Below are 20,702 nucleotides of genomic sequence, written 5' to 3' on the forward strand. Positions count from 1 at the left end.
TCAGGCAGTCTGGATTGCAATTTTAAAGGGTCCGAATTCTCAGTTGGTCTGAATTTCTGACATCTAAATTTTTGGACTTTTTCACCAACTAGAAGGTAAGGAGGAAAGTGTCACCATCTTCCCCACTTACCCCACTGGACCTTGCAACTTTTCTCCCTTGTTCAGTTGAACCCCCACCCACCTCTCTCTAGGGTCTCTCTCTTCAGCCCTTAAAGAGCCAGCAATGACTCCAGTGGCAGCAGGTTTTTCACCATCCAGAAGAGTAAGAAGAAAGGGAGTTGCCATCTTCCCTCCTTAACCCACTGAACCTCGCATCTCTCCCTCATTGAACTGAAGCCCCACCCACCTTGGAGAGTCAAGATGAGGAGGAAGAATGACAATGCATCAATGAACTGGAGCGGGGTCTCAATGGAAAACTTGACCTAAGATGAGATGGTCTATGCTAGGGCGTGGAACATCAATGCTACTATGGAAAGCCAGTGTTGGTACTACAGGACCTGGTGGCCTTATGCTCAGGCTGGGACAGTAACAAAGTAGTCAATGTCGGGGTAAGCACTTGGAAAAGCACATCGAGCTTTCCACAGAAGGAAAGCACCAGTACATTTGACCTTTCTGCCGGTACCATCGGTGCCGCGTCTTGCCTCAGAAAAGGTGATCTCAAAGAGGATGCATACCTCGATGTAGGTGAGGCAAGGCGCAAGATGTCATCGCTTGGTTGGTATCAAGAAACTCGATGCAAGGGTGACCTGTGACACCTGTTGGGAAGCTGACGGCTTCTTAGCTGGCTTACCAGATGGAGTGATGTTTCCCGACGCCAGTGTTGATGTCTTCGATGTCGAAGGTTGTAACGTCTTGTGTCCATGCCGGTGCCAAACAATTTTTCTTGTTGAAGTTTCTGGCTTTTGATGGAATGTTTCTGCAGGGTAGAACACTGAGCACAAGATTCTACATGGTGTTCCGGGCCAAGGCACCGCAAGCATCATCTATGGGGGGTCAATGATTGAAATTTGCCTTTTGCACCTGCAGCACTTTTTAAAACCCTGCATCGATGGAAAGAGGGCCTCAGCCAAATCGAATTCAATGGCTGAGGAAAAAGAAAAGGCCTCACTGGGCAAAGCCTGCGAGGAGAAAAGAGAGGAATAAGTTTCCCCGCTTTTTTATTTTTAAAGAAAAGTAAACTTAAAATTAAGTAAAAGTAGAAATAATGCATGAGCAGGAAGGTAAATTGCAAAAATTTTGAATGGCGTTCAAAAACACGACTTCTTAGCTCTGCGGAAAACTAAGAGCTGAGGCGCTGAGAGTGGCATTAGGCGGAAAGGCACTCACAAATGCGTGATGCGGGCAGTTCGCAAACTTTCTCAAGTTCTTGAAGTGGCGATACACTTTTAAAACTGTCCGTACCGGGGCTCCATGGATGACGTCACCCACATGTGAGATTATGATGCATGCTTGTCCTGGGATAAGACATGGTAGGAAGAAAAGGAAGGGGAATGGCGTTATATGTCAAAGATCATATTAAAGTCTCACAACTGCAGTATCTGCAGAGTAAGAAAAAGGCACTGGAAAGAGGGAATGGAAAATGCATTTACAGTGGGGACAGATTTAATAGTAGACATTCAGAATATAGCTGTAAAAGAGGAAGTATTACTAATAGGTGATTTTAACATGCCAGATGTTAATTGCAGTATCCCTTATTGTGGGGTCTTCTAGAAGTAGAGAGATACTGGATTCTCTACAAGGAGAGGGGAGATATGAAAGAAACATTTAAATACCGTTTCCCCGAAAATAAGACCTATCCCGAAAATAAGACCTATCCCGAAAATAAGCCCTAGCATGATTTTTAAAGATGCTCCTAATATAAGCCCTACCCAAAAAATAAGCCCTAGTTAATATCGACCCCTGAAGCACCCCCCCCCAAATGTCCCCAACATTCCCTTGCTCTATCCCTGACACTAGTGCTACCTGATTTGCTGAACAAATTGGGCTCTTCGATTCAGCAACCCCCATCCCTGCTTTAGGAGGCCTCAGAGCGGAGGTATATCAGTCTCATGGTGGGAGGGTCGATGGGGTTCTGCTGCACAGGGAGATGGGAGGGAGGGAGGGATAGAAAGGTGCTCCACAAGGGGAAGGGTGAGAGGGGAGGAAAGATGATGCACATGGGAGGAGGGGAGAAAGAAAGAGGAAGGGAGAGATGATTGTTGTACATGAAAAAAATAAGGCATCCCCGAAAATAAGACAGTGTCATATTAATTTTGGGTCCAAAAAATGCATTAGGGCTTAAGATACATTAGGGCATAAGATGAAGTTAAGAGGAGTAATCTAAGGAAATACTTTTTCATAGAAAGGGTGATAGATTTATTTAGTCATTTATTTAGCCCGTCCTCCCAAAGGAGCCCAGAAGGGTTACAAGAATACATTCATAGTATGGGTAGGATATGCTTTAGTGAGAAATACAGAGTTTACAGCATTTACAGTATAGACAAAGGGGTTTACATTTCAGCATTTACAGTGTGGACATAACATACAGACATAGAGGGGCATAATCGAAAGGAATGTCTAAGTCCGTTTTCGTCTACGCCGCAAGTCGTCCAAAGTAAAAAACAGCGTAGGACACATTTTCGAAAAATACATCCAAAATTTTTTTTGTTTCGAAAATCGTCTAACTATACGTCCTGCTGATCTGATCATCCAAGCCGCTAAATCATCTTATCTTTATATCACATTTCCGTCCAACTTTTCGTCCAAGTCAAAAACGCCTAGAATAAGCCCTGTTGGATGTGGGAGGGGTCTGCAAAGTGATGGACTGAACACTCAGAAATGGCACCTAAATGTACCTTACAGGGCACTGCTATGAACTTAAAGGGTGTCATGTCTTCTCCTCACTACAGCTCCCTTATAGGTCATGGTGAGCCCCCCAAACCACCTCTAGAATCCCCTAGACCCACTTATCTACCACCCTAATAGCCCTTATGGCTGCAGGAGCCACTCATATGCCAGTAAAAAGGGTTTTGGGGGTGTATAGAGGACTGCACATGTTTAAGCATCAATGCAGTGATTACAGGGGCTTATGGGCATGGGTCCTCCTCTCAACGAGTCCCTAACCCACCCCCAAGATGGCTTAAGCCGCCTCTGTGCTGGACTAGGCTTTCCTATGACAGGCTGCCAGGTGGAGGCTGAATTTTAAAGGTGTGATTACGATTTTTAAGGGAGGGGGCTCGGTAATCACTGGGGTAGTATGTGGGGATCTGTATTATGTGTTTGCAGTGCTTATTTGGTGACTTCAGGTGGGTTTTTGTGACTTAGACCATGTTTTAAATGGTCTAAGTCACAACATCCAAGTTCCGTCGATCCTGGGCTGTATAACTTTCGGTTATACATGCTGTACGACTAAGTCTAAGCCAGCCCATGTCCTGCCCAACTCCCACCCTCGACACTCCTCCTGAACCGCCCCGTTTAGCAATGATCATTCAGCAGCACTATGGAGGCCTAGGTCGTTTAGAAATACGCTCAAAACCCGTTTTATTATCAGCACTTGGACGTCTTTCGTTTATGATCGTCCAAGTGCCGACTTAGGCCGGTTTTTGGAAGTTTTTCTCTTTCGATTATAAGCCCCTTAAAATATAGACTTAGTGGACATGGAGATATAGGAGCTTTTCTTAGCAGGTGGGTGCATCTTTGATTGTTTGAGAATGTGGTATTAATTATGATTATATTTGCGGTGGCTAGAGAGTTTTAATGAGATTCCGATTGGTGTATTCAGTGGTGTCCTTGCAGTCCATCCATTAGGGATGTGGACGCGGGTCATTAAGGAGCTGGGTTTGTAAAGAGGAAGGTTTTCACGGCTTTCCTAAGTTCCAGAGACTGTCTAGAGATCTAATGGATGGGGGGATAGTGTGCCATAATTTAGGTAAATAATGAAAATAAGAGCATCTTCTGGCTGTTTGAGACTTGAGTGAACTGCCAGATGGCAGGATCAGCCGTTTTTCTGTTTGGGATCTCAGTGATCGGTTGGGGACATAAATTTTGATGCTATGTAGTTCAGTATCATCTTGTGGAAAGTCTTGAAGGCTAACACTGAGGCTTTAAAAGCACATCATTTTTGGATAGGCAGCCAGTGCATGGAAATTAGTGCAGGGGTGACATGGTTGCGGAAGCCCAGGTTTTTTAGGAGTTGGATTGCAGCGTTTTGCACCCCTTGAAGACGGGAGAGTGTTTTTGCTGGTAGGCCCACTAATAGAGCATTGCAGCAATCTAGGCTGGATAATACAAACACATATAGTAGCTGGGCAAAATTGCTTTTTGAAAAATAGGCACGGATGCACTTTAGTTGGCAGAGATAATAGAAGGATAGCCAATCCCAATTCGAGGAACAACATCTGTATGTCTCAACATTTTTTAAGTACATCAGTTTGTGGACCAGATTTATAGACGATGTATTCATGATTTGAAATGGGTCCCAGGAGGAACTGAACTCTTTTCTCCTCTGGTTGAACAATAGAGATACGTACATACAGTTCACAGCTACTATGGATCTACATCAAGTAACCTTTCTGGATACTGAAGTTGTCAAGCATGGCAACTCCTTACACACCAAAGTTCATCATTAAAGTTACAGAAAGAAACAACTACCGTATTTGCCGGCGTATAAGACGACTTTTCAGTACCTTAAAATCCTCCCCAAAGTCGGGGGTCGTCTTATACGCCGGGTACTGTTTACGTGCCGGTCCGCAGAAAATTCCTGCCGGTCCACACAGGACCGGCGAGATGGACCCGTTAAATTTTCTGCCCCGATGGTGTTTGCAGAAATCTTCTGTTCCTCCCAGCCTCGGGCGATCAAGACAGGCGGTCATTCCCTCTGTGAGTCTCGCCTATGCGGAAACAGGAAGTTGAAACAAAATAGGCGGGACTCAGAGAGGGAAGGTCCCGACGTTTGCAGCCTGTCTTGATCGCTGCCCCTGCTGAGTCGCCGAAGAGGGCCGCGGGGAAAGTGCAGGCAGAGAGAAGATGGTCAGCGTGCGCGGGGAGGTCAGCGTGTCGATTGGGGCCATCAGCAGCGTTTGTGGTGAGTCTGCCCACGTGCAGGATGCGGCGGGTAGGGGCCTCCGACTCGTCTTGGGCGGCTGGGCCTGCGGTGCAAAGCTGTTTTTGCCGGCTTGGGGGGGGGGGGGTCGCGAATCGGAAGAAGGGGTAGTCTTATACGGCAAGTATATAACAAACTCTATATTTTAACTGTAAAAGTTGGGGGGTCGTCTTATACGCCAGCAAATACAGTACCTCAAATATTCAAGTTGCCATCCCATTAATTTTAAAAAAAGCCTTACCCATAGGACATTTCTTAGAATCCGCCGTATCTGTACTTCTATTGAAGACTTCTACAAAGAGGTAGAATTACTCTCCGACAAATTGTTAAGGAGGGGATATCCAAAAAGCACAGTTACTTACTGTAACAGGTGTTATCCAGGGACAGCAGGCAGCTATTCTCACATATGGGTGACGTCATCGACGGAGCCCGGATGCAGACGCCTCACAAGCAGACTTGCTTGAAGAAACTCGAAGTTTTGAGTCGCCCGCACCGCGCATGCGTGAGTGCCTTCCCACCCAGCACAGGGCGCGTCTCCTCAGTTCAGATAACTAGCAGAGAAGCCAACCAGGGGAGGTGGGTGGGTTGTGAGAATAGCTGCCTGCTGTCCCTGGATAACACCTGTTATGGTAAGTAATTGTGCTTTATCCCAGGACAAGCAGGCAGGTATTCTCACATATGGGTGACCTCCAAGCTAACCAGAATGGGATGGTGGGAGTGTTGGCAATTTAGGAAAATAAATTTTGTAATACTGTTTGGCCAAACTGTCCATCCCGTCTGGAGAAAGTATCCAGACAATAGTGAGAAGTGAAGGTATGACCCGAGGACCAAGTAGCAGCTCTACAAATTTCCTCAATAGGTGTAGATCTGAGGAAAGCTACTGAAGCTGCCATTGCTCTGACTTTATGGGCTGTGACTTTACTGTGAAGGGGTAATCCAGTCTGGGCATAGCAGAAAGAGATACAAGCCACCATCCAGTTGGAGATGGTACGCTTAGAAATAGGATGGCCCAACTTATTTGGATCGAAGGAAACAAAAAGTTGAGGAGCAGTTCTGTATGGTTTGGTACGTTCCAAGTAGAAGGCCAAAGCACGTTTACAGTCGAGAGTATGAAGAGCTGATTCTCCAGGATGAGAATGAGGCTTTGGAAAAAACACTGGAAGTATGATGGATTGGTTGAGATGAAACTCCGAGACCACTTTAGGTAGGAATTTAGGATGAGTATGAAGAACCACCTTGTCATGATGGAACACAGTGAATAGTGGGTCAGTAACCAAAGCTTGCAGTTCACTGACTCTTCGAGCAGAAGTGAGGGCTATGAGAAACACCACTTTCCAAGTGAGATACTTCAGATGAGCCTTATCAATTGGTTCAAATGGAGGCTTCATGAGTTGAGTAAGGACAACATTGAGGTCCCAAACCACAAGAGGTGGTCTGAGAGGGGTTTAACATTGAAGAGTCCTTTCATAAATTTGGAAACCACCGGATGAGCAGAGAGGGGTTTCCTTTCAATAGGCTGATGGAAAGCCGCAATTGCACTGAGATGGACTCGGATAGATGTAGACTTGAGGCCAGAATTGGATAAGTGCAAAAGGTAGTCCAAAACAGAAGATAAGGAGGAATGCTGAGAACCCTTATGATGAGAAAAACACCACTTAGAAAATCTAGTCCACTTTTGGTGATAGCATTGTGTGACCAGTCAGGCGTCATGTCTGTCAGCGTCCCTGTAAAGGTTGATGGGAAAGGGAATAGGAAACCCAGGAAAAGAGTTTACAAAGTCCGACCTGAACCTGATCAGGATAATTTCCCAGTTGACCACCAGGCCTGAGCTAACTAAGAAACTTCCAGGCAGTCAGTATTTAGGTCACCACCAGAGGAGCCAAAGAGCTACCCAGTTCCCTGCTGACTCAGACAGATTAGGGCGTATCCCTAGAGTAGAAAAGCCAGCAGTTGGGAACAGTCAGGCTGGCAGGATAGGGAGAAGGTTAAGGCCTTTTCTCCCTGAGGACCTCCCTGGGCCAAACAGGAGCAATAGAGCTACATCTATGGAGGTGGAGGAAGCCGGTGAAACCCTGAATTTGTTTTCACCTGATGTGGAAATGCCGATGGAAGTACAAGAGCCATTGCCAGAGGAGTTGATGAGCATTCAGAATCTGCAGACCGTCAGACAAATGGTTCGACACTAAACTTCTCCAACTAAAAAAGCTCTGCAGACAACTAGAAAGAGAATGGAAAAAAAAAGAGCCTAGAACACACAAAAACAGCATGGAGAACTCAAATCAACCAATACAAGAACAAACTCAAGGAAAAACGGAAAGCCTACTACTCCAAAATGATAGGCACAGAAACCCTAGACACAAAAAAGCTATTCAATCTAGTAAAGAATCTCACCGATATCAAACCTCACTTAGCTACACAAGGAAACCACCCACCGACAGCTATCCAACTAGCAGACCATTTCAAAAATAAGATCACCAAGATCAGAACCACATTCAACAATACTCACACCCACCTTGACAAGATAACAACAAACCCTTCAACAGGAGAAGCCATCGCCGCAGACAGAAGCTGGACAGTCTTCCCCATATTACATTGGTCGGATATGAATCGACTCTACAAAAAATACAGCCAAGCTTCTTGCGACCTAAATAACTGCCCCACCTACCTGTTATCAAACTCCTCCACCACATTTAGAGCCAACCTCATGCTATGGATTCAAACCACATTAACAGAGGTCAATTCCTTCAAGATCTTGGAGAGATCATAACCACCCCAATCATGAAAGACAACAAAGGCCCAATAGATAACCCCTCCAACTACAGACCAATCGCTTCAATACCAATATACGTTAAAATAATAGAAGGTCTAGTTGCACAATACCTCACCAACTACCTGGAAGACCATAACTTACTTCACCCCTCACAATCAAGATTTCGAACCAACCACAGCACAGAAACACTACTAGACACAGCTCGACAGCAAATTAGCAAAGGCAAAAAGATGATGCTAATCCAACTTGACCTCTCCGCAGCATTTGACCTGGTCGACCACTCCATACTGCTACAGATTCTTGACACCATTGGGATCTCAGGCAAGGTCTACAATTGGTTCCAAGGATTCCTCAAATCAAGAACCTACAGGGTAAAGTCCAATAATATCAAATCAGAACCATGGTCCAACACATGCGGAGTTCCACAAGGATCACCTCTATCACCTACGCTCTTCAACCTCTTTATTTCCTCCCTTGGAGCCACTTTAGATAACTTAAATGTTACATCCTTCAGCTACGCAGACGACATCACCATACTCCTCCCCTTCGACCAATCAGAGCCCACCACTACAGCAAAACTGGAAATAATCCTAGATGCAGTGGAAAAATGGATGGTAGACCACAAACTGAAACTAAACTCAGATAATACAAAATTCCTTCTGTTCGAAAAGGCTAAAACTCCCACCATTACAGAACTGAAAATTAAAAACACAAAATACCCAATACAGCCCAAACTCAAACTCCTAGGAGTAACGATAGACAGATGCTGCACAATGCAGTCCCAAATCAATAAAACATCCCAGAAAGCTTTTTTAATTATGAGAAATCTACGTAAAATAAGAAAATTCTTCGACCCAGCACAATTCAGGCTAATTGTCCAATCCCTAGTCTTAGGTCTAATGGACTATTGCAATTCCCTCTATCTACCTTGTCCTGCCAACAAGATAAAACAACTTCAGACTATACAAAACACTGCCCTCAGACTGATCTACTCCCTGAGAAAATATGATCATATTACAGCTACCTTCCTAGACTCTCACTGGCTACCTATGCAAGCACAAATTCAATTCAAATTCTCCAATCTTATGACAATATCAGACAACTTCAAAACATTCAGAAAAGAAATCAAAACCCTGCTTTTCAAAAAATTCATCCAAATATCTTAACCCCTCCTCTTTTACCTCCAGAAGATTCACCTACCTTCAGATAACCTTCCCCCAAATTACCCACCTTAACACCTTCCAATTAAACAAATACCATAAATAGATTGTAACCTACCCTCTCTAACTGCATTCCATATGTATTTTTCATACAGTTCTTCACTGTCAGTTTAATTTCCATCCTATAAGTTCACATAGAATTTTTCTTTTTTCAACCATCTTTATTTTCTCTTCTTTATTAATTTCCAGGTACTTTAGTTAGATTGTGAGCCTTCGGGACAGTAAGGGAATTTTTTAAGTACCTTCTTACTTCTCATTTATAATCTTAATGTATATTTTCTTCAAACCGCTTAGAACCTAACGGATGTAGCGGTATATAAGAAATAAATTACATTACATTACATTACTATCTATTATTCAAAGCATTAAACGGCTCCGCCCCCCCCTATCTAAACAACCGCCTAAACCAGATCCTCACCTCAAGACAAAGAAGAACTCTGAACCCTTTTGCCTTCCTTCCACTCAAGGGCACTCAGTGCAAAAAGATGTTTGATAACCTTCTGGCGACGCAAGCAGCAAAACTTAACCACTCCATCTCCAACCTGTTGACGTCAATGGGCGACTTCAAAACTTTTCAAAAAGAAATCAAAACTCTACTTTTCAAAAAATTTATCCAGATATCTTAACCCAACCCTTCCCCCTCCTCCTAAATAAATTCTCCCCCAAAACTTCTACTTAAATAATCTCTTCCTCCCCAAAACACCAACCAAGTATTCAGATCCCTGAAATGTAATGTAATCTTATTTATACTCTAACTGTAATTTATTTGTTATATCACACAGTAACGTACAGTCAACTTAATATCCAATTTGCAAGTTCTTCCGGAATTAATCCAGCTCCTCCCTTGTAACAAAAAACAAAACAAAACAATACTGTTGTAACTTCACTGGAAATGTCCAGTTAGCTCTTTTGTAATCCGCCTTGAACTGCAAGGTATAGGCGGAATAGAAGTCCCTAATGTAATGTAATGTAATTCCTAAAGACATGGAAGTAGGTTTTTTCACCAGCTTTAAACAGTGAGCTGGAGAACAGTGAGTTTTGTTTGTGAAAATTGTTTGTTTTGAACTCAGCACTTTTTGGTTTTTGCTTTATGAAGCTGGAAGTGTCCTAAGTGGGGAGAGGTTTGCAGTCACCCAGGTAGGGAATTTTGAAGGCTTTTTGAAAAGCTTGTTTAAGGCAAACCTAAGGCACTCTCCTGTTCCCAGTGGTACCATAAATGCTGCTGGAGGCTTTATTTTTGAGACACTGTGAATTATTGGAACAGTGCAGTGAACTATATTGGTTTTCATAACAACCTGCTTGGAGGGCAGGCTGGGTAGGTTCTGAGGAGAGCCATACCTCATAGGCATTAGAGACTAAATCTAAAAGAAAGATAAAGTTGGAACTTTACCTGAATTGGTTTTTTTTTTTCTTTTAAGTTTTGCTTGAAATGAAGTTTTGCTTTGAGCATTATGGACTGTGTTACCTGCCATCCTCACCTTTATATTTTGATCAGTAAATTGAAGTCTTTTTCATTTAAACCTCCTGTGTGCGTTTTGATTTTTGTTCCCACTTTTTTTGTGTCAGTTCAATCCTGCAGGGTGACTCCAGGCTTTGTCACACGCTGGTGTTCTTTCTATGTGCAGCCACAGGGAGCACTGTTGAGCCCCGGTCTGAGACTGCAATGTGGCTACAATTGTTTAGTGGTAGGCTTCCTAGAAGCTTCTAAAACATCTCTTACAGATTGAGAGAACTGAAGAGGAGTTACATTGAAAGGTACCAAGCTGTCAGGTGTAGAGACTGCAGGTTAGGATGAAGCAGAGATCCTTGACTCTGTGTAATCAGAGAAGGAAAAACTGGTAGACGGTATGGCTCCCTGGTGCTGAGTTGAAGTAAAAGGGAGTACCAAGCAGTGTTCCCTCTAAGCGGGCGGGTGTTGTGAGCAAACTTTTTTCACCGTGAGCCAAAAATATCGGGCGCCAGCAAGTTATGAGCCAACTCGCCCGATTCTCCTCTCGCCGCCCTGCCATCTGCCGTACGCCTCTTCCGATCGTGCGCTGTGACGAGAAACGTGTGCGCTGCGATGTAATATTTTGTGCGCCAGCGCACGCCAGCGCAGCTTAGCGGGAACACTGGTTCAAATGGTTTTATTTATTTCCCCAAATTTATTTTTGTTATACGCATTGAAAATATTTGATATTGCGTTTAAATCAAAATCTCAATAAACTTGAAACGAGTGCCCGTGAGATTGTGGGAGGGTTAAATACTCAAAACTTAGAAGTTTTTGCTACGCCAGCTTTCTGGTATCTTTACATACAGTGGCGTACCTAGCATATGTAACATCCGGGGCCCATCATTTTTTGGCACCCCCCCCCATCTGTAAGAAAAACATGATTTTTAGTAACAAACCACACGTCACACATGAGTACCTAGGAAAAGGCAGCATCTTACATATTGCAGTGAGCAGTACATCAATACACCCATTGTAAAACTAAACAAGCCAGACCAGCACAGATCAATCCTACACCGTCAATCCTAACAGAAAACCATGTCTTTCGAACACACAGAACACAGAAAACACCTTCGCCTAGTAAGGAATATGTAATCACAAACTAACCCCTCCCTCTTTTACAAAACTGTAGTGTGGATTTTAGCTACGGAGGTAACAGCTCTGATGCTCATAAAATTCTGAGCATCAGAGCTGCTACCACCAAGGCTGGTGCTAAAAACGCTTCACAGTTTTGTAAAAGGGGGGATAAAATAAAAATACATAGACAAAGGTTAAATTGAACCAGCAAGAAGCTGGACTCTGCATACAATGCTTCACAGAAACAGTGACACATGTCTCCTAAAGCAATAAATAAATAGAAATTTTTTTCTACCTTTGTCTTCTGTGGTTTCTCCTTTCCTCATCTTCTTGTAACTCTCTTCCTTCCATCCACTGTCTGCCGTCTCTCTTCCCCTATATGGCATCTTCTCTCCTTCTATGCCCCTTCCAGAAACTGTATGCCTCCCCCTTCCATCTCTCCTTTCACCCCATTGGTCTGGCATCTCTCTCCTCGCCTTCCCTCTCCCACACCTCTCCTCATAGTCTGGTATCTCCCCTTCCCTGATTCTCTGGCATCTCTCTCCTTTCCTTTTCTTCCATCTTTCGTTCCCCCTCCATGCTCTCACATCTCCCCCTTCCTTTTCCCTTAGACTGGCATACCTTCCTCCTATGCTCCAAGCCCTGGCATCTCCTTTAATTCCCTCCCTCATCTTCCTTCTCCCTCCAGCTGGGTACCGCAACACTCTTCCCTGCAGCTCTGCACTTCCCCACAATTGCCATGCTTCGGTTCCTCTTCTTCCTTCCTTCCCCCCCCCCCCCCCCCCCGCGGGACCCTGCGGCACCATCAACTCTTACTCCCTCTAATGTCGGCCCTGCAGCTCCAGACTTCCTCGCACCTTCTCCCCTCCCCCTTTGGATCGCTATTATTTTAAATGTTATAGCCGCAGAGCTGTATCCATCAGTGGAGATGTCTAACCTCGGCCTGCCCCGGAACTCTTACTGCAGCAGCCGCCCGTCTAGGCAGGAACAGGAAGTCACTGTTGCAGTAAGAGTTCCGGGGCAGGCCGAGGTTAGACATCTCCACTGATGGATACAGCTCTGCGGCTATAACATTTAAAATAATAGCGATCCAAAGGGGGAGGGGAGAAGGTGCGAGGAAGTCTGGAGCTGCAGGGCCGACATTAGAGGGAGTAAGAGTTGATGGTGCCGCAGGGTCCCGCGGGGGGGGGGGGGAGGAAGGAAGGAAGAAGAGGAACCGAAGCATGGCAATTGTGGGGAAGTGCAGAGCTGCAGGAGCTGTTATAGCCTCCCCTTACCTTTGCGACGCGTGTGTGCGCTGTGAAGAGAAACTTGTGCGCTGCGATATAATATTTTGTGCGTGAGCGCAGGCCAACGCAGCTTAGCGGGAACACTGGTACCAAGGTTGTCTTGGCCACCGAGGAGCGATTAGAATCATGGTGGCATGATCGTTCTTCAACTTGACCAGTCTTGCGAATGAGAGGAAATGGAGGGAATGCATAGAGGAAGAGATTCGTTCATTCCAGAAGAAATGCATCTGCCTCGAGGCAGTGAGGAGAGTATATCCTGGAGCCGCAAAATGTGATGAAGAGGCGAGGAATGGAGAGTCCATTCGTGAGGTTGCAGATGAGTCAAGTTGTCCGCCAAGCAATTCTTTGCCCCTTGAATGTAGACAGCTTTGAGGAAGGAGTTGTGACGGATTGCCCAGTCCCAAACCTTCAGAGCTTCTTGACAAAGGGAGGCAGATCCCGTCCCTCCTTGTTTGTTGACATAATACATGGTGACTTGGTTGTCCATCCGGATGAGGACTACCTGGTCGCGAAGAAGATGTTGAAAAGCATTGAGAGCCTTGAAAATCGCTCTGAGTTCCAACAGATTTATGTGACATTGACGATCCGTACTGGTCCAGTGGCCTTGTGTACGGAGACCATCTAGATGAGCGCCCCAAGCGTAGGTTGAAGAGTCTGTCGTGAGGATCTTCTGATGAGGTGGCGTTTGAAAGAGCAAGCCTCTGGAAAGACTGGAAGAGAACATCCACCAACAGAGAGACTTCTTCAAGGAAGGTGTGACTGAAATGTGTCGAGAAGGAGGATCGCAAACTTGCCTCCATTGAGATGCCAGGGTCCACTGAAGAATTCTAAGGTGAAGTCTGGCAAAAGGAGTCACATGTACTGTGGAGGCCATGAGACCCAGAAGTACCATCATGTGTCTCACTGAGATGGAAGAGCGGGAAGACACTGTATGACAGAATTGAAGAAGAGCTTCCAGACATTGTTGTGGAAGGAATGCTCTGAGTTGGACAGTATCCAGAACAGCTCCAATGAATTGTAGATTCTGTGAGGGCTGAAGTTGAGATTTGGGAAAGTTGATTTCCTTGGGTCTCTACAATAACCCCTTGAGATGTGGAATCTTTGATGAGCCAATCGTCAAGGTAAGGAAATACCTGAAGACCATGGTTTTGGAGAGCTGCCACTACCACTACCAGGCACTTGGTGAACACTCTGGGGGTCGAGGCCAGGCCAAAGGGTAGTACTCTGTATTGATAATGCAGATTCCACACCCAAAATCTGAGGTATTGACGGGAGGCTGGATGAATGGGGATATGAGTGTAGGCCTCCTTGAGATCCAGAGAGCATAACCAGTCGTTCTGCTCGAGAAGGGGATAAAGAGATGCCAGGGACAGTATTCAAAACTTTTCTTTGACTAGAAATTTGTTGAGAGCCCTGAGATCCAGAATGGGCCACAGATCGCCCATCTTCTTCGGAACAAGGAAGTAACAGGAGTAAAACCCCCTGTTCTGCTGTTCCAAGGGAACTGGTTTGATGGCATGGAGAGAAAGCAGAGCTTGAGCTTCCTGAAGAAGGGCGATCTGGGATGGATTGGAAGGATACTCTCTTGGAGGAAGCTCTGGTGGAACCTGAGTGAAATGAAGAGAGTATCCTTCCCTGATGATGGTAAGCACCCAGAGGTCGGATGTAATTATCGTCCATTGGTTGTAAAAATGATGGAGACGACCTCCTATGGGGGAAGAGATATAGACAGAACGGTGGAGGTTATGCTCTGTTGTAAACAGTCAAAAAGGCTGAGAAGCAGCAGAAGGTTGGGGTTTCTGTTGCTTCTGAGGTTGCTGTTTTTTCAGAGGAGGACAAGTATAAGGAGTCGGCTTTGGAGCAAAACGCCTTTGACAGATAAGAGCAGGGCTTGCAGGCTTAGCAGGAGCTGGCTTTGGCTTAGGTCTGACTATAGAAGCAAATGATTTTTCATGGTCAGATAATTTCTTGGTGGCTGTCTCGATGGATTCATCAAAAAGGTCATTAGGCTCACAAGGAATGTTATCCAAGCGGTCTTGAAGGTTAGAGTCCATGTCAATGGTACGAAGCCAGGCAAGATGACGCATAGCTACAGAGCAAGCAGCCACTCGGGCAGATAATTCGAAGGCATCATAAGATGATTGGATCAAAGAAACCTGGTGACTTGGACAAGGCAATCGAGACCGGGACATCCTTGAGGTCCGGCATCGGAGACCTCGAACTAGGAGTCGGTGGGATGTATCGATATCACATCAGAATCGACAACGTTTTAAGATAAGTGCTGTCTTATTTCAGTTACACTGTAGCACTTTATTTTTGGAGAATTTGCACTAAGCATTTGCACCTTACATATATAAAAAAACACAGAAACTGTGTAAGCTGTTTGCCGAAATCTATAATAATTTAACAGTGCAGGTATCTGAGGGTACTGCAGTATACTATAGACTTTCCTTTTAGTACAAATTTGGAAGGCTGTCAAGGAGGTGGTGGGGAAAGAGATGCCAGATAGTAGTGGAAGGGGGAAAAGGAGCCTAATGCGTTTACCATATAGAATTTATAAAGAGGTGTTACAATTTGTGCTTCTGAGAGGTAGTTGTAACCTGGGATTGGCCATTGCTAGAAAATGAATACTGGACTAGATGGGCCATTGGTCTGATCCAGTATGGCTGTTCTTGTGTTCACCTGTTAAATGTATAGCCTTAATAAACGTCTGTTGTGTCTGTATGCCACCTTGTCCATTGTAATTAATGATCTGCAGCAGCTAGATAAAGAGATTATGTACTTACCTTGGTAAGCTCTTTTCCAGTAGATAGGTGAGACATTCTAGACAACAGGGTTATTTCCCCATACTCGCATGGACTGCACAAGGAATCCACTCCGGATTTTTTACTCTGCCTCCAGTGTACTTCACAGATCAGCTTAGCGCCCTCTAGCAGTCAGTACCCAAGCAAAGAAAGGCACCCACACATGTGAAGTAGAGGCACCAGTAACCACTGGCTAAACTATTGTTCTGCTCACAAACAACTAAACAGTACCGTTAACCGCCAACACATGCTTCAAAGGGGCTCAGAAACTACTCCTTAACAAGTTGAACATATGTACATATTCTTCACAAACCCAAAGGGCTGGCCGGTCACAATGAATCAGCTTAGAGAAGCATAAGTAGACTGAAAACTGAAAGCAGGCACAGGAAGGATAGGGTGGAGAGTCTAGAACAGTGTTTCTCAACTGGGGGATTTCCTGCAGCGGCCACTGAGCTGATCACGGCAGGGAGATTCCCTTGTCGTGATCAGCTCAGCAGCGACATGATTCTCTAATCTGCGCCTGCGACATAGACGCAGGATAGAGAATCGGAGTGGTTAGGCATCTGTCCGTCAGGACCAGAAGCAATTCTATATAGGATGCCCATGTGAGATTCTCAAAAGCTGCTTTGGCGGCTGCTGAGACTGGGCATCCTATACAGCAGTGTTTCTCAACATGCAGTACACGTACCCTTAGAGGTACGCAAGCCGCTTGTTGAGGGTACATGGCGCTGTCCACCGCTGAGAATATTGCCCATTCGCTGAAGCCGCCGCTGGGGATCCCTCCTTCCTGCCCTCCACCCACCTGCCAAAGCCGCCAGGGATCCCTCCTTCCTGCCTGCCCCCTTCCACCGAAGCTGACCCAGAGGGCTTCCCTCCGATGTTTCAAGTTTCAAGTTTATTGTGTATTTGATTAATCGCTTACTCAAATTTCTAAGCGATGAACAAATCTTTCAAATTACAGATTAAAACTGGAGTTATTAAAAACAAGTAGACACTAAGCAAACATAACAGATTAGTAACTAACAATGTAAACAATAACAGAAGAAACAGAAGGAATGAATGGGTAAGGAAATACAATATTGATGATAGAAAGAGGAACAATGATGGTAGAGAACAATAGGAGGGGAATAAGATAGTAACCATGTAAGAGTTTATAGCGGTAGGTACGGACTCCTAAGCATCATAGACATCTTTAAAAAGAAAGCTCTTAAGTTTACTTTTAAATTTATCTAAGTTATTTTCTTTTCTTAAATAAATAGGAAGGAAGTTCCACGTTTGAGGAGCTGTAACAGAAAAAATAAAATGGCGCCGTGTGTTGATAACTTTGAGTGATGGTGTAACTAGTAAATGTTGGTCGATAGATCTCAGTGATCTGGATGGGGTATAAGGAATTAATAACTTATAAATGAAGGAAGGGGTCTTATATACCAGAGATTTGAAGGTGAGCAGACTTAATTTATATTGAATTCGATGTGCAACTGGAAGCCAGTGCGCTTTCTTAAGAAGAGGAGTGACATGATCTAATTTCCTTGCTTTCATTATAAGTTTAATTGAGGCGTTTTGAACAATCTGCATGCAAGCGTCTAATTTCTTTTTGGGCTATTTCCTTGAATAAAGCATTGCAGTAATCAATTTTTGAGATAATCAAGGAATGAATTAGAATAATGGCTTTGGGCATAAAAATTTGGATAGAGAACGAATTTGACGCAGTTGTAAAAGGTAGATTTGACAATATTACTAATGTGGTTATGGTAAGTTAGTTTATCATCAAAAACAACCCCCAAAATTTTGATATTACTTATTATGTTAAAGCTGACATCACAGGCAAGCCTTCCAGGTCAGCGGGGGTAGGGGGAGTTCCCAGTTACCTCCTTGTTCAAGCCGCATCCACTCCTTCTGCCTTCAGTGGCACTTATTGCGGGCAAAGGTTCACACGCTGCACATAGCTGACCCGAAAACATTCTTTCCAATGTCAGAGCTAACGTCAGAGAGAAGGCTTGGATTAATGGAGGGACCAAGAAAGATGTTGGTTGGGGAAAGGAATGAGGTCCAAAGGAGATGAAGCGTGCTGGAGACAGAAAAAAATAAATATTGGATGCACAGTCAGAAGGAAGTGCAACCAGAGACTCATAAGATCAACAGATAACATAGGTAGGAAAAATGATTTTATTTTCAATTTAGTGATCGAAGTTTGTCAGTTTTAAGAATTTATGTCTGCTGTCTATATTTTGCACTATATTTGGCTATTTTTCTATAGTTGTTACTGAGGTGACATTGCATATTTTAAACTCATCTTCCTTGACTTCTTTGAAAAAAAGAAGAATATAAATGATGATTAAGATTTTCTCTGCATACAGTGTGCTTTGTGTTTGTTTAATTTTGTGGTTACCATTATGTATTAATAATTGTGAGTATATAAAAAATGAATGGAAGAAATTGCATTAGTTAGTACTATTATTATGGGAGTGCGGTTAGGGGTGGCGCTTGGGCATGTCTGGGGCAGGGCCTGGACGGGTCTGGGGCAGAGCCAGGGTAGGGCTGCTCGATTGATATTTGTTAGATTTAAGGGGTACTTGGCTTGAAGAAATTGAGAAACACTGCTATATAGAATCCAGCCCAAAATGTTTTATCACCACATCAGACTGATGATATACCAAGTACACAAAGACATACAATTAGCTAATATAGTGTATACACTGTAATTTCTGTATACAGATATGTTTCTGTTCCTCCAGTCCCAATATGTAGAAGTAACTGCATAACCGATCAGAATAAAAATTATTCTAACACTGGCATGCGCAGCCAATAAATATTTAAAATGTGCAGAAATAATATGTTACTATAATATGTACATGGGCTAAAGAAAAAGTCAAACACTGTTTAAGCGATAGAGAAATGTAAACATTGCAGTACAGAGCTAAAAAATGCTTCTGCTCAATTCAAAAATCAAGAATCTAGCAAGGTCTTAGCAATGAACTAAGAAACCTAACAGTGAGGCTTGCAAGTAACTGAGCTACTGATCCACAATGACAGCATCACAATGCATGTTCATCCTTTAACACTTTCACTAGACCTTTTAGAACATTGATTAAAATGCAAGAGATTGTCCTACAATGTGCTATATTTAAAAATAAAAAAATCTCTAAACCCTAGCACCACAATATATCACTAAATTCTACAATCTACTAATTACACTTTGACTTATATAATTTTCTATTTAATTGTGCTTAAGGGTTTTTATTTTCCAATTGGTTGTGCTTAGTTTATTTTCCAAATTGTTTACAAGTACTGAAATTAACCTTAATTAAATCATTTCACACTCTGGACATTGTTTAACCATTTTAAAGCCAAGTGCTGATTTAACAATTCAATAAAACCAATGTCATTAGATTTGAAGGTTCTAGTGAAGGCGTTAAAAATGAGGTCAAGCTCTCAGGTAAAAATATGAGCTGCTGACCTTTCCATTGCTACTAGCTGAGGACGGAAAGGAAGATGAGGAGTAAGTAGATGTATCCAAGTCTGGGCCCTCCATGGAGGAGCTCTGAGATATGTTGGGCCCTTCTGTGGAAGACTGGGATCCCCCCTCTGCCCGCTGCACACTTACAATTTCAGAACTGTCCGAAGGGGTCACAGCAGAGTCTGGACCTTCTGTAGTTGTCTGCGAACTATCACTAATGGGTGAGGAAGCCTGGATAGTCCCATCATTCAAGTCTATAGCATTATCAGACTGAACAGTGCTGATTTGGCTGGAAGTTGGGCTAAGCGTGTCATCTTCTTCCCCTTCAGTAATTGTGCTGATCAAATCAGAACTATTTAGATCCACTGAGTCAGACTGTAATGTGTGCTGTGAACGTGGTTGCTCTGTAATGATGTCATGCCCTGTAGAGTCAGACGCTGAGCCAGATCCAGCAGTAGATATACCAGATGATGTCAATTCACTGCCTAGTTCACTCTTCATGGAAGCTGAAATAGAAGAAAATGAATACACTAAGAAGTAAACTGGTTACAAGAATGTACAAATAACTTGTAATTTATTGAAATCACATAGCATGTAGATACCATCACAAGTCATACAAGTATAAGAAAGGGAGGAATATGACACTGTTCCAAACTCCATTCTTAAAGTAGATGTCTGCCAGCCATTTTTTTTTTTTTAAATCATTCAATTACTAATTTACCTTCATAGTAGAGCGATTTAAAATGAAGTTATCCAGGTTTTTTTGACAAGTAAAAAAAAATTTAAAAAGAAAGATAGTAACCGTGCAGGCAAATCTGTTTTTCTGATTTCTGGATTTGCTTCATTTCAGAAAGGCTATAATTATAAATCATTTGTATTTTACTTATTATGTCTATAGGCAGATTAGCACATCATTCCATTTTAGTGTATGCTAAAAGAGAACAAAACCAAAATGGGGGGGGGGGGGTTTCCTCTGCACATCCTTAAAAATTAAGTTATCATTTGTTTGAAGCTGAATGCTGTTTAATGGTTTTAACACCTCTCTGTTCTGTTTTACTACTTTTACAAGATTGCTTGTTTGAATTCCCAGATTACTCAGAAAAATACCATCTAATTAGGACTACAGTATCACAAAGCTTAATTCACAATTAAGATTTTTTTTAAAATCTTTTTAAGTCCCACAGCATCTAGGTCAACCATTACAGTGAGTATCCTCTACCTGAAACTACTGTACAGATGGTGATGAGACAAACGCGCGCAGACAATTGAGAGCGGACAACTAGCGCAAGACTTCAGCGCGCCACTCTAAAAGCTTCTTTTAATGGGCTCTGACAGGGGGTGTGGGGGTTGAACCCCCCACTTTACGTAATAGTGTTCGCGCTGCCATGTTACATACATAGAAACATAGAAACATAGAAGATGACGGCAGAAAAGGGCTACAGCCCATCAAGTCTGCCCACTCTGCTTACCCACCCCCTGTCTATGCCCTAATGACCCAATTTTCTTATCTTGACCC

At 43.5% G+C, this 20,702-nt stretch overlaps 1 protein-coding gene across 6 annotated transcripts in view; it reads right to left on the minus strand.

Annotated features, from left to right (window-relative positions):
• HTT (huntingtin) overlaps positions 1-20,702 on the minus strand; it is an 831,912-nt gene that overhangs the window by 618,761 nt on the left and 192,449 nt on the right. For all 6 annotated transcript variants that reach the window (XM_033950363.1, XM_033950354.1, XM_033950401.1 and 3 more), the window contains one exon: positions 19,334-19,692. In XM_033950363.1, the coding sequence (XP_033806254.1) occupies positions 19,334-19,692 (359 nt within the window). The remainder of the gene's footprint in view (positions 1-19,333; positions 19,693-20,702) is intronic.

This window comes from Geotrypetes seraphini, chromosome 1 (genome assembly GCF_902459505.1).
Source record: "Geotrypetes seraphini chromosome 1, aGeoSer1.1, whole genome shotgun sequence".
In the NCBI taxonomy this organism is placed as follows: Eukaryota; Metazoa; Chordata; class Amphibia; order Gymnophiona; family Dermophiidae; genus Geotrypetes; species Geotrypetes seraphini.